This window comes from Labeo rohita, chromosome 10 (assembly GCF_022985175.1).
Source record: "Labeo rohita strain BAU-BD-2019 chromosome 10, IGBB_LRoh.1.0, whole genome shotgun sequence".
Lineage (NCBI taxonomy): Eukaryota > Metazoa > Chordata > Actinopteri > Cypriniformes > Cyprinidae > Labeo > Labeo rohita.
In genome coordinates, this window is record NC_066878.1 from 14,819,785 (window position 1) to 14,833,673 (window position 13,889).

At 33.7% G+C, this 13,889-nt stretch overlaps 2 protein-coding genes across 5 annotated transcripts in view; one reads left to right on the top strand and one right to left on the bottom strand.

Moving 5' to 3' along the window:
* Positions 1–71: 71 nt before the first annotated feature.
* vsig8a (V-set and immunoglobulin domain containing 8a) lies at positions 72–10,738 on the bottom strand. Of its 3 annotated transcripts, none has more exons than XM_051120449.1 (11): positions 10,349–10,738; positions 10,076–10,230; positions 9,749–9,808; positions 8,957–9,049; positions 8,730–8,824; positions 5,097–5,266; positions 4,737–4,941; positions 3,908–4,060; positions 1,199–1,321; positions 973–1,111; positions 72–864 (listed from the first exon to the last, which is right to left on the bottom strand). In XM_051120449.1, the coding sequence occupies exons 3-11, from the start codon at positions 9,766–9,768 to the stop codon at positions 699–701; spliced, it is 1,164 nt and encodes a 387-aa protein (XP_050976406.1). In that variant the 5' UTR covers positions 9,769–9,808; positions 10,076–10,230; positions 10,349–10,738; the 3' UTR covers positions 72–698. The 3 variants fall into 3 exon arrangements, with proteins under 3 accessions (XP_050976406.1, XP_050976405.1, XP_050976407.1); XM_051120448.1 differs by having other exon boundaries at positions 10,076–10,235; XM_051120450.1 differs by lacking the exons at positions 8,730–8,824; positions 10,076–10,230; positions 10,349–10,738.
* Positions 10,739–12,484: 1,746 nt separating this feature from the next.
* The window catches only part of si:ch211-127i16.2 (amine oxidase [flavin-containing]), a 59,337-nt gene continuing 57,932 nt past the window's right edge, over positions 12,485–13,889 (top strand). The window contains exons 1-2 of one of the 2 annotated variants that reach the window (XM_051120442.1): positions 12,485–12,833; positions 12,942–13,029. In XM_051120442.1, coding sequence (XP_050976399.1) covers positions 12,716–12,833; positions 12,942–13,029 — 206 coding nt within the window. In that variant the 5' untranslated portion in view covers positions 12,485–12,715. The remainder of the gene's footprint in view (positions 12,834–12,941; positions 13,030–13,889) is intronic. The other variant, XM_051120441.1, reaches the window with a different exon arrangement.

Below are 13,889 nucleotides of genomic sequence, written 5' to 3' on the forward strand. Positions count from 1 at the left end.
AAAAATTGTCAAAAATGTCAAAAAACTTCCATTCATATTTAACCGGAAACACTGATATTAAGAAACTTCCTTTTATTTTTTTATTTTTTTCTCGCAACTTCAACATACAAATTAAACTTTTCACTATAACATCTACAGTCCAAAAAATGTTAAGAAAACAACTATTATTCTTTATGGGCAAAAACAAAGATATTTCTAATAATAAAATAAAAAAGCGTAATATATTTTAGACAAAAGTAGAGACAAAACAATAGCAAAACAAACACATTTCATCAAATAAAAAATACTTGAGAATAAAGAGGGTTCTCAATCTGCACATCAAATTTGTCATTACATTGAAATGGCTTCTTAATGATGTTCGATCATTACCATCAACATCCAAATCTCATAGAAAAAAACAATACAATTGATATATTTATTTACATCATCTTAACCATGAACATCAATAATGGAAGCTCCTCACACACAAATATTGAATTTAGGTCTTGGTAAGAGTTCTACCCGTATCATCTTACATGATATAGAACTGCTTGTGCATCATTAATCTGAGACATAATGATTCCTTCTCTCATATTACAGCTACTGTTTAATTACATTGAATGTTTTTGTATCTTGCAACATCATTAAATGCAATTAAAGGTTATTCTATTAGTAACGCAAACCAAAGACAATCTATAGTATGACTTATACATAGTCCTTCATACAGCATAACCAAACCTGCTGTCATACTTTGCAGTGCTGTAGCTGGTGGCAGTGGAAGGCGGATGCTCATTTTGGGTTTGGCCCACCTGGCTGTAGGCCACACCTGAACGGAAGCTGGAGATTCGGCTGTTGGGGCGACTCTCAGGTGCGGGAGCGTCCTCTCTTTAAGGACAGAAAGAAAACAAGACATCAGAGCCAGAATGTCTCATTATCATCATCAAATGTCACATAAGTGAAGGAAATGATGAAAAATGGAGGGGTGGATTTCACCTAATATCATTGGAAAACTCTTTTTCATGTCGATTCCAGTTACATTTGAAGATGAGAAGCCATATAATGATCAGAATGATCATAATGAGCAGTAAACATCCAACAACGGTTCCTGTGATGACTCCTGCTCTATTAGGAGCTGTGGACGATTAAGAAACCGAGGAATCAGTTAGCATAAAATCACTGGTCTGATGAGCACTGGAGTTTATCTATATGCTTCACTTACGCTTCACAGCTTGAAGGTTAAGCCGACAGCTCTCTTTCCCAACAGCATTGGACACTTCACAGGAATAGACACCGGAGTGGCTTACAGAGTGATTACTGATTAGAAATTCACCTGTGAGGGAGTCTAAATGTATGGAGAAAAGAAACCTTTCATGTAAGAAATGGTAGCATAATGAAAAAATATTTTTAAAATATTCATGCATTAATCAATGGGGTTTTATTTAAATGTTATTATAATAAAAAATGTTATAGAATTGAAAAACACATAGAAAATGTTTGTTTTAATTCATTTTTAACTAGAGATAACTGTTAAAACACCCCCTTTGGAGTATTCAATAGGAAAATTGTTTTTTAAAAATAAAGTAAATAATGTTGCTTTTATTACATATATCATAGAAAACTTGGCATTCTTCTGCAAGCACCATAATTTATATATCACAATAAAAGTTATATATAAATAAAAACTTACATTAAAAAAACTTAACTATCAAAGTGATCATTTGAATGGCCACTGAATAAAAAATAAAAAAGGTAACTGCAAGTTTTATCTCACAATTCTGACTGTATTCTCACAACTGCAAGTTTACATCTTGCAATTTAGAGATATACACCGCAACTGCGTGTTACAAAGTCATAACTGTGAGATATAAACTCACAATTCTCAGAAAAGTCGAAATTGCAAGATATAAACTCATAATTCAGAAAATTGTTTATAAAAAAGTTTATATTAGAATTCTGAGAAAAATTCAGAATTGTGAGTCAGAATTGGAAGTTTATTTCTCAGAATTGGAAGTTTATTTCTCAGAATTGCGAGTTTATATCTCACAATTCTGAGAAAAAGTAAGAATTGCAAGCTTGTATCTTGTAATTCTGACTTTATTTCTCAGAATTGCAAGTTTATATCTCACAATTCTGAGAACAAAGTAAGAATTGCGAGTTTGAATCTTGTAATTCTGACTTTATTTCTCAGAATTGTGGCTTTTTTTCTCAGAATTGCGAGTTCATATCTTGCAACTCTGACTTTATAATAAGCAATTGCGAGTTAAGTGAGAATTAAGACAAAGTTTTTATCTTGCAATTCTGACTTTATTTTTCACAATTGTGAGTTTATATTACGCAATTCAGAGAGAAAATTCAGAATTGTGAATTTATCTTACAATTCTGACTTTATTTCTCAGAATTGCAAGTTTTTTATCTCAAAATTTGGAGAAAAAGTAAGAATTGCGAGTTTATATCTCACAATTCTGAGAAAAAGTAAGAATTGCGAGCTTGTATCTTGTAATTCTGACTTTATTTCTCAGAATTGCAAGTTTATATCTCACAATTCTGAGAACAAAGTAAGAATTGCGAGTTTGAATCTTGTAATTCTGACTTTATTTCTTCTGAGAACAAAGTAATTGCAATCTTGTAATTCTGACTTTATTTCTCAGAATTTATATCTCACAATTCTGAGAACAAAGTAAGAATTGCGAGTTTGAATCTTGTAATTCTGACTTTATTTCTCAGAATTGTGGCTTTTTTTCTCAGAATTGCGAGTTCATATCTTGCAACTCTGACTTTATAATAAGCAATTGCGAGTTAAGTGAGAATTAAGACAAAGTTTTTATCTTACAATTCTGACTTTATTTCTCAGAATTGCAAGTTTTTTATCTCAAAATTTGGAGAAAAAGTAAGAATTGCGAGTTTATATCTCACAATTCTGATAAAAAAGTCAGAATTGCGTGTTTGAATCATGCATTCTGAGAAAATAGTCAGAATTGTGAATTTATATCTTGTAATTCTGACTATATTTCTCAGAATTGCGAGTTTATTTAAGTAAGAATTCTGAGTCTGTATCATGCAATTCTGAGAAAAAATGTCAGAATTGTCTAATTGTATCTCGCAATTCTGACTTTATAGCATGCAATTGCAAGTTTATAACTCACAATTCTGAGAAAAAAGTCAGAATTGGGTGTTTGAATCATGCAGTTCTGAGAAAAAAAGTGAGAATTGTCAATTTATTGCAAAATTATATCTCACAATTCTGACTTTATAACATGCAGCTGTGAGTTTATATTTCACAGTTCTGAAAAAAAGTCAGAATTGTGAGTTTGTATCATGCAATTCTGAGAAAAAAAGTATCTTGTAATTCTGACTATATTTCTCGTAATTGCGAGTTTACGTCTTACAATTCTGAGAAAAAAGTAAGAATTGCGAGTTTGTATCATGCAATTCTGAGAAAAAAAGTGAGAACTGTCAATTTATTGTCAATTTATATCTCGCAATTCTGACATTTTTTCCTCTGAATTGCAAAATTATATCTCACAATTCTGACTTTATAACATGCAACTGTGAGTTTATATTTCACAGTTTTGAAAAAAAGTTAGAATTGTGAGTTTGTATCATGCAATTCTGAGAAAAAAAAAGTCAGAATTGTGAATTTATATCTTGCGATTCTTAGAATTGCGAGTTTTTATCTCACAATTCTGACTTTATAACACGCAACTGATAGTTTATATATCAATCTCACAATTCTGAGGGAAAAAAAAGTCAGAATTGAGAGTTTATATGTAACAATTCCGAGATGTAATCTCGCAATTGCAAGAAAAAAAAGTCTGAATTGTGGCTTCCATAGATTTGGATATAGTTTTAGGGAGTCAAAACGATTGAGAATCACTGATGGAGAAGCAGCATGTCATTACAACACATTACCAGCAGAGGTAGCACTTACTCTGAAAGGCATCTGGAGGAATGGGCCCGCCGCTCTCTCTCCTCCATGAATACAGCAGAGGTGCGGTGCCTTGATCCGATCTGCACCGAAGAGAAGCTGGCTCACCCACGGCTTCACCACCATCAACCCAACACTTCGGCACCGACGGCCTCACTGCCACAAAGAGAGTCAAAAACTATTCTAATTTACCTATAGAAATTAAAGACTAGATAACTGCATTCACAATCAATTCAATACTTCACTTGCCACATAGAGAGTCCAAAAACTCATATAATTCACCCATACAAAATCAAGGTAGTTTAAATGAATGAGCAATTTTGTAGAGAGCCAAATGAACTTCCGTGAAGTGGTGCACAGCTATTATGCCCAGGGACTTCTCTTCAAAATAAACCTTTCAGAGGAAAATTAGAAAAAATTTTAACTGTTTGCGCTTTTTCAACGGCTCTGAGTTTGCTTGAACACATCTTCGTTTTTATTGGTCGAATGAACTGATAGCCCCGCCCACAAACAAGTGCCATTGGTCGAGGCCCTTTGTTGCCGTGTCTGCCTAGGTGCAGTCTTTAGTAACTTGCAAGGCTTCCAGTGTAATTTGCTTTATTTCACCTGTACAAAAATAGGTCGTTATGCTGCTTTATGTTGCAAACTGGTATGTTAATTTCATTTATTATCATAATCATAAACTCAGCATAGTGCAAATAGTTTTACAGTTTACTCCACTTTGTTATTCTTTACATAGTGGCTAATGAACCTCGTACATTCACAGAAAATATCTTCCTTTCGCGTTGCAAAATAAGGTTGATATTGTAAAAAGAGTCAGATGTGACATTACCCATCACAATCAGTGATATTTTTCGGCTGTCCACTCCCGGGGCCTTTTTGACTTTGCACTGATATGTTCCAGCATGACTGGCAGTCAGCGAGGCGATCGATAGAGAAGCGTCTCCCTGGGAAGGGTCTGTAGCTGTGAAGTCCACACCTTTCATTAAATCAGGGTCACCATGGGTGTATCTCCTTCCTGCTGTGTATGATATGATCTAATAGAGAAAATTTTAAAATATCATTCAAAGCTGCTAATTGTTTTTGAATACAAATTCAAAACAACACTGAGACTGGTATTTGTCATTTATTTTTATGGATAGGATAGGATATTTTTCATGGATAGGAAGCAGTGGCAGAGCGGCTTACGCACCATCTGGTCTTTTTTTGTGGTGTCTGGGCTGACAACTGACCACTCAATGTCAAGCTCGCCTATGTCTGCTTGACTAGATGTGTAGGTGCAGTCTAGTGTAACCGGTTCCCCTTGAGCCATCTGAATAGTTTGTGGCCCACTCGAGGTCACTTTCATTGCTGCTGTCACATCTACAAAAGTATGGCAAAAGATTAATGTGCATCTATCTGCAAAATTCTTTGAAGAGGTGTTTATTCACAACCTCAGTTTATATGCCAGCCTGCAAGGTTAATCGATATCATTTATTTTTAATGCGTTTTAACTTTTTTTTTTTTTTTTTTTGATTTATGAGTAAAATAAGGTTGTGGTTAACATTATGTGAAGAAACATACTATGGAAGCCCATTTCCACCACATGAGAACAAATTCATGCTTTGGTCAATTATAATTACGGAATAAAAAGTCATAATTTTCACAGAAAAAAACAATTATGACAAAGCTGAGATAAAATGTTATAACTATGACGGAAAAATACAATTATTACATAAAGTCAAAATTATGAGATAAAATGTAATTCTAACAGAAAAAAAAAAAAAACAATTATGACAAAGTCAAAATTATGAGATAAAATGACAATTATGACAGAAAAACAAACAATTTTGGCAAAGTTAAATTATATGAGAAAAAAAGTTACAATTATGAAAAAAAAAAAACATTACATTAAGTTGAAAATATGAGATAAAAAGTCATAATTATGAAAAAAAAAACAATTATGACAAACTCAAAATTTTGAGATAAAAAGGTAATTATAGAAAACATAAAATTATGACAAGGTCAAATTATATGAGATAAACAGTTATAATTATGACAAACATAATTATGACATAAATTCAAAATTAAAAGATAAAAAGTCATAATTATAACAGAAAAAAATATATAACTTTTACATAAATTCAAAATTAAAAGATAAAAAGTCATAATTATGACAGAAAAAAACAATTTTTACATAAAGTCACAATTATGAGATAAAAAGTCATAACTATGACGGAAAATACAATTATTACATAAAGTCAAAATTATGAGATAAAATGTAATTCTAACAGAAAAAAAAACAATTATAACAAAGTTAAAATTATGAGATAAAATGTAATTCTAACAGAAAAAAAAACAATTATAACAAAGTTAAAATTATGAGATAAAAAACAATTATGATGGAAAAACAAACAATTTTAGCAAGACAATTATGAAATTTTAAAAATGAGATAAAAGACAATTATCATAAGACAATTATGAAATTAAAATAATAGTTGTCCTAGATAAAAGGACAATTATGATAGAAAATACACAATTATGAAAAAGTCAAATTGTATTAGATAAAAAGTTATAATTAAGACAAAAAACAATTATTACATAAAGTCAAAATTATGAGATAAAAAGTCAGAATTCTGACAAAAAAACCTGTTATGATAGTAAAAATTATGAGATACAAAGTCAATACGCAAATATTGACAAAGTCAAGGTATATGAGATAAAAAGTCATTATTATGACATAAAAAGTCAGAATTATGAGATAAAGACATAAATATTACGTAGAAACTCATCAAATTTTTGCTTCTGCCAAATGTGACTTTTTAGGTCATAACTGTGAATTTTTAGTCTTATTATTACTTAGTTATTACTTAATTACCTTATAATGTTGACTTTATCTTAGAAAAAAAAAAATCTTATGTGAAGGAAACTGGCTTCCATAAATGACGTACAGTCACACTTACAATATTAATTTTTTGAACATAATTTTGACTACAACATAACCTCACATCCTTGTGGTAGTTCTAGTTAATAGGAACTAATTAGCATCTTAGTATACAGTGATTCCAAAATCCACATTTTAGATATGACTCTGTGTATTTTATATTGTAGAACATGAAAGTAACTTCAAGCGCAGACTATATTTTACACATAAATTGAAAACTGCTACTTTAAAAAATGATTTCAGAGGAAATTCATGGCTTGAAATTGCCAGCTCTCTCATTTTATGAATTACAAACTGACTACAAACATCTTCAAACTATAACTGTAAATACAGCATTTTGGTCAAAAAACCTTAAAAGGGATAGTTCACCCATTAATGAAAATTCTGTCATTAATTACTCACCCTCATGTCATTCCAAATGACCTTCGTTCATCTTCAGAACACAAATTAGGTATTTTTGATTAAATCCGAGACCTTTGTGACCCTGCATCGACAGCAATGTAACTGACACATTCAAGGCCCAGAAAGTTAGTAAGGACATTGTTAAAGTAGTCCAGAAATATCTTAATTTGTGTTCCGAAGATGAACAAAAGTCTTACAGATTTGGAACGACAGAAGGGTGAGTAAATAATATCAGAATTTTCATTTTTGGGTGAACTATCCTTTTAATTGTGACATACTGAAATGTCAAACCAGGCCACTTCCAAAACAAAGATTCACATTTAATGTACTCACCCCCTTGTCATCCAAGATGTTCATGTCTTTCTTTCTTCAGTCGTAAAGAAATTATGTTTTTTGAGAAAAACATTTCAGCATTTTTGTCCATATAATGGACTGATATGGTGCCCCGAGTTTGAACTTCCAAATTGTGGTTTACATGCGGCTTCAAACGATCCCAAATGCGGTTGTAAATGATCCCAGCCGAGAAAAAAGGGTCTTATTTTGCATAACGATTGGTTATTTTCATAAAAATAATGCAATTTATATACTTTTTAATGCCAAACGCTCATCTTGTATTACTCTGCTTGGACTGTTTTTGTTCCAGTTCATGACAGTTGGGGTATGTTCTCCCTTTTTTGTTAAGGGTGTTTAATCTTATTTGCATTTTCACTTTGCAAAGACTGGGTCGGTGCTTCTGCAGCAATGTTGGATGATTTTGAAATGATTTTTGCAGTTGAGGGAGAAAATACCCTAACTGTCTCAAATCAGAATACACAGAGTTCAGGGAGAGAAAGGCAAGACGAGCGTTTGTGATTAAAAAGTATTTAAATTGTATTTTTTTTATGAAAATAACCAATCGTTTCGCTAGATAAGACCCTTCTTTCTCGACTGGGATCGTATGAAGCTGCATTTAAACTGCATTTTGGAAGTTCAAAATCGGGACACCATATCAGTCCATTATATGAAGAAAAATGCAGAAATGTTTTCTTCAAAAAACATAATTTCTTTACGACTGAAGAAAGACAGACATGAACATCTTCGATGACAAGGGGTTGAGTACATTATATGTGAATCTATGTTTTGAAAGTGGACTTCTCCTTTAAATTAATCTGTTCTTTCTAGGTTATTTTTTTCTATGTCATTCAAAGTCCAAGGATGATTTTCAATTAGCCTATAATTCCAAAATCCCTAATATTCCTGGTTTCATGCTGACGGCCTGTCCTGGTGCTCACTCATGAATGATTCATATGAGCTCATATAATGAAACCCTCCAAATGACTAATATCTGGATTTGGTCCAGATGCTTGTGTATAAATCCCATCATACATCCATGACTTGGATGAAGAAAAACTTTCAGGCCTAATTGAGGAACTTTAGCTGTGTTGTGAGCAGAATGCCAAATTAACCTGGTCTAGAATGTGCTGAAATTCAAGTTTCAAAGTACCTTGTGAAGAAACTTACTTGCTTTGAGAAAAAACACAGCGAGCACAGTCAATATCATAAATGAGGACGACGGGGACAAACTTGTAAGACTAACATAAGGCCATTTCAGACATCTGTAAAAGATGAAAGCAAAAAGACAGCAAAAGCTAGAGAAGAAGAGCACGACTAAAAGACACTGTGAGGGAGATAATGAGCATGTCTTGCTGGGTACCATATTTTGAACTTTCAATGGTAACGCACAGTACCTTGTGCTGCAGCATCGTTTTTGTACATTCATGTTTGGACACCTCTGTTTGAAGTTTTGAAGATGCACGCTTGAGTCTAGAAGTGAAAAGAGACTGCAAAAAGCATATATATTTTAAAACAGTAATTCATGGTCAGTTCTGTCAGCACATGTAAGTTACTAAAATCCCCAGAGTTATCCATTTTTGTTAAGTTGTTATGCTCTATGTAAGCAAAGTTAAAAGGTTTTACACTGTAAAAAACAATTTGTTGAGTCAACTTAAAATAATTTGTAACCTGGCTGCCTTAAAATTTTAAGTTCAGTCAACTCAAAAAAAGTTTATTCAACTTGAAATGTTAAATTATACTAAGTGACAACTTAGATATTTGAGTTGAATCAACTTAAAATTTGAAGGCAGCTGGGTTACTTACCCATCTGTTAAGTTTAGCAAACACAAATATCTAAGTTGTGACTTAGTACAACTTAACATTTCAAGTTGACTAAACTTATTTTAGTTGACTGAACTTAAAATTTTAAGGCAGCAGGGTAACACATTATTTTAAGTTCACTCAACAAATTGTGTTCTTTATTTTTTACAGTGTAGTCAAATCGAAAATCCTCTCTAGGTCAAAATGACAGGAAACACAGCAAAGAAAATGACATTTTAAACATTTAGAAAATAAAATAACATAAGTTAATAAACACACAAACATTCCAGCTTGTTATAAAGCACTCCAATTGTAAAATACATGTGTCTTACATATAAATAGGACACGAAACCTAGAAAATATCACAGCAAAGCTACAGTACGCACCTGTTGTGACCCAGAGACATTTTTCACAATCACAAAGCGAAACCTTTCTTATCTACTTCCCTGTGGAGAGAGAAAAGAACACATCATTGTTGCTTTTCTTTTTGTAACACACTCTCTTCTTCCTCCTACACTATTTTGAGCTCCTGTAACCCCATTGTTCAGCAAAATCTATCCTGTACCATACATTATACAACACAGGACGAAATATTTTGGCTGCTTTTATGCTGATCGACCGGAACAACAGGTTCCTCTGTGCAAATGTTTATCTGAGCTAGAAAAAAGGCAATGAAAACACAGATATATCTGCAATTATATATAAAGACTTACACATGAAGGGCCAGTTCATCTCTTTGCTCCAGTCCTCATGCACGTCACCTTCTGAATGGCTCCACTGTGAGACAGCAAGTCACCTCTGGTATCAAGTGAAGGTGGTACCATGGTGATGTGGTCCTCAGAGACTGGTCTCAGGTGACAACTGGTTACTCCACTCAGAAAAACAAAGGACAGAATAATAAATTCTTGTAAGGTTTTAGTACACCAACATGCAGGGTAATTGTTTAATGCACTTATGTTTATTGACAATAAACAGTGTTTTTTTACCAAGCTAACATGCAGTGGAAGTCCATCTAAAGGTGGTTCCTTTACAAGGTTTTCTCCTGACGACATAAACAGGCCACTGCAAATCCCCATGCTTTTTGAGAATCGGATAAGAATTAGTAACACAAATGAAACTAAGAATGAAAAAACATGAAAAAGACATATATTTAAGACATTTAGCAGCTGCTCTGGCAACTTTGGCTTCACATGTGAGGCTCAGATGGTCAACAGATGGCAGTTATGGAATTCAGAAATGCTGCTGGGAAAAGAAATGATTCCTAAAGAATATAAATAAACAAAATAATACAGTTTGGGTCAAAGGTTAGTAGGCTATTCATATAGCTACAAATGCATGTAGTACACTGTAAAAAACAATTTGTTGAGTCAACTTAAAATAATTTGTAACCTGGCTGCCTTAAAATTTTATAAGTGCAGTCGACTCAAAAAAATTTTATTCAACTTGAAATGTTAAATTATACTAAGTGACAGCTTAGATGTTTGAGTTGAAGCAACTTAAAATTTTAAGGCAGCTGGGTTACTTACCCATCTGTTAAGTTTAGCAAACACAAATATCTAAGTTGTTACTTAGTACAACTTAGCATTTCAAGTTGAATAAACATATTTTAATTGACTGAATTTAAAATTTTAAGGCAGCAGGATAACAAATTATTTTAAGCTGACTCAACAAATTATTTTTTTATTTTTTACAGTGTAAATATAGGAGTTACGAGCACTTACAACACTTACAATTAATGTTTTTTATATATGTGTCAAAAGTTTACATGCATGTTGCAGAATCTGCAAAATGTTAATTATTTTACCAAAATAAGAGGATCATACAAAATGCATGTTATTTTTTATTTAGCGCTAACATGAATAAGATATTTCACATAAAAGACGTTTACACATAGTCCACAAGAGAAAATAATAGTTGAATTTATGAAAATGACCCTGTTCAAAAGTTTACATACCCTTGATTCCTAATACTATGTTGTTACCTGAATGATCCACAGCTGTGAGTTTTTTGTTTAGTAATAGTTGTTCATGAGTCCCTTGTTTGTCCTGAACAGTTAAACTGTCTTGTTATTCTTCAGAAAAGTCCTTCAGGTCCCACAAATTCTTTGGTTTTTCAGCATTTTTGTGTATTTGAACCCTTTCCAACAATGACTGTATGATTTTGAGATCCATCTTTTTACACTGAGGACAACTGAGGGACTCATATGCAACTATAAAAGAAGGTTCGAATGCTCACTGATGCTCCAGAAGGAAAAAAGATGCATTAAGAGCCAGGGTGTGAAAACTTCTGAACAGAATGAAAATGTGTACATTTTGCCTAAATATCTTTTTTTTTTTCCATATGACACTGCCCTTCAAAAGCTACAGAAGATACTTATATGTTCACCAAAAGACAAAATAAGTTAAATTTACCCTGATCTTCAAATTCAAAAAGTCCTTAATGCATCTTTTTTCCTTCTGGAGCATCAGTGAGTGCTTGAACCTTCTGTAATAGTTGTATAGGAGTCCCTCAGTTGCCCTCATTGTGAAAAGATGTTGGAAGGGTTCAAATACACAAAAATACTATTTTTAATACTAAGAATTTGTGGGACCTGAAGGATGTTTCTGAAGAATAGCGAGCAGTTTACCTGTTCAGGACAAACAAGGGACTCATGAACAACTAACACTAAACAACAACAACAAAGCTGTGGATCATTCAGGTATCAACACAGTATTAAGAATCAAGCGTACGTAAAATTTGGAACGGGGTCATTTTTATAAATTCAACTATTTTTTCTCTTGTAGACTATACGTAAATGTCTTTTATGTTAAGTATCTTATTCAGGTCCGTACTAAATAAAAAATAACATGCATTTTGTACTATCCCTCTTATTTTGGTAAAATAATTAACATTTGTAGATTCTGCAGGGTGTATGTAAACTTTTGACTTAAACTGTATTTTAACCATAATTGTATAAATGACCAAAACAATGGTTTCATAGTTTTGTATGTTGTCAAAATAGAGAGAATAATCCCAACAAACATGAGACGTCCACCCGACGTCCAGATCATGTCTATATTCCGACAAAGACGTTGAAATGACGTCGTTTGGACGTCGTTTGCTCAGTGGGATCAGTTTAAACATTAGTGGGAGGTCCGAGTAAGTAGCCTGTCTTCCGGTGTCGCACCACAGTCCACGATCCGCTTTATCAGGGCGAAGTGAAGTGCATACTGTAAATGGTCAGCAACAAGTGTGCATAATAAAGGCGAACTTTCAACTTTCCTGGCTTTGCAGTTTCTCTGCAGGATAGTCGAGGTGTTCTATTCGTCTGTGCAACAAACTGCATCGCGCTGTTTGCTCAAACCGCTGCAAGAATGAGTGAGGAACATTTTGACGTGGTTGTAGTCGGCGCGGGCCTGTCCGGACTCAGCGCGGCTCGCAGGCTGCAAAAGAGAAACCCGCAACTCAGCGTCCTGGTTCTGGAGGCCAGAGGTGCGTCGCAAAAAATGTTTTTGCATTAGATATCATCATTAATCAGTTATATAAGTCCGCTTGCACAGCTATACAAAAGTTATACTTTTTCTTGTTTGCTGCGCACAGACCGCGTCGGAGGACGAACTGTAAGTAAAGACCTGCCAGCTGCGAATGGCGTTGACCAATGGGACATGGGGGGACAGTGGGTGTCCAGGTAAGCTTTTAATTACTTAAATAACTGCTTTTGTTATTGCATATTTTACTGGAAGTTTTTAATGTCACTTTATGCAGCGTTAGCACACACTGTCAGGCTCTATCTCACGCTCTCACATTTCAATACAGTTCCTTACGCCAAATAAAAATAAATCACTCATGCATGTTCTCCACGTTTTGGTTTCGGTTTTGTCGTGATGCTCGGGTTTCCCTCAAGTCCAACGACATGATACGTGAATGTAGGTATGCATGTGTGTGTGTGTGTACTTGTTCTTGCTACATTGTGGGGACCAATTGTCCCCACAAGGATAGCAAAACCTGAAATTTTTGACATTGTGGGGACCGGCCTGCGTTCCTAACAATGTAAAAAAATGATTAAAAATAGTAAATGATGTTTATCTGAAAGTGTAAGGATGCAAACATGTTTTCTGTAAGGGGTAGATTTAGGGTTAGGGGATAGACAATATCGTTTCGTCAGTACAAAACTATAGAGGTCTATGGAAAGTCCCCACAATTCACAAAAACAAACATGTGTGTGTGTGTGTGTGTGTGTGGTATATCTGTCCAGTGTTTTGTTGTCCACAGTCCAAAATGTTGAGATAAAAAAAAATGGATGGACGGGGCTCGATTGGGCTAAATGGTAAAAGAGTTGCGTGACCCCCAAACCAGGGTCTGAAATCAAAACCTGGCAAAAGCCACATGTGGATAAGTAAGTTGTAGGTGTTATTTCAATGCCTTGAGAAACACTTAATTTTGCTATTATGTTCTAGATAATGCAAATCATATGAATGGAAAGTAATACTTAGCCTATATTTCAGTGGTGTGTGGTGGCAGTGTCAGTTGCGTTGTTGTCTATGCAGG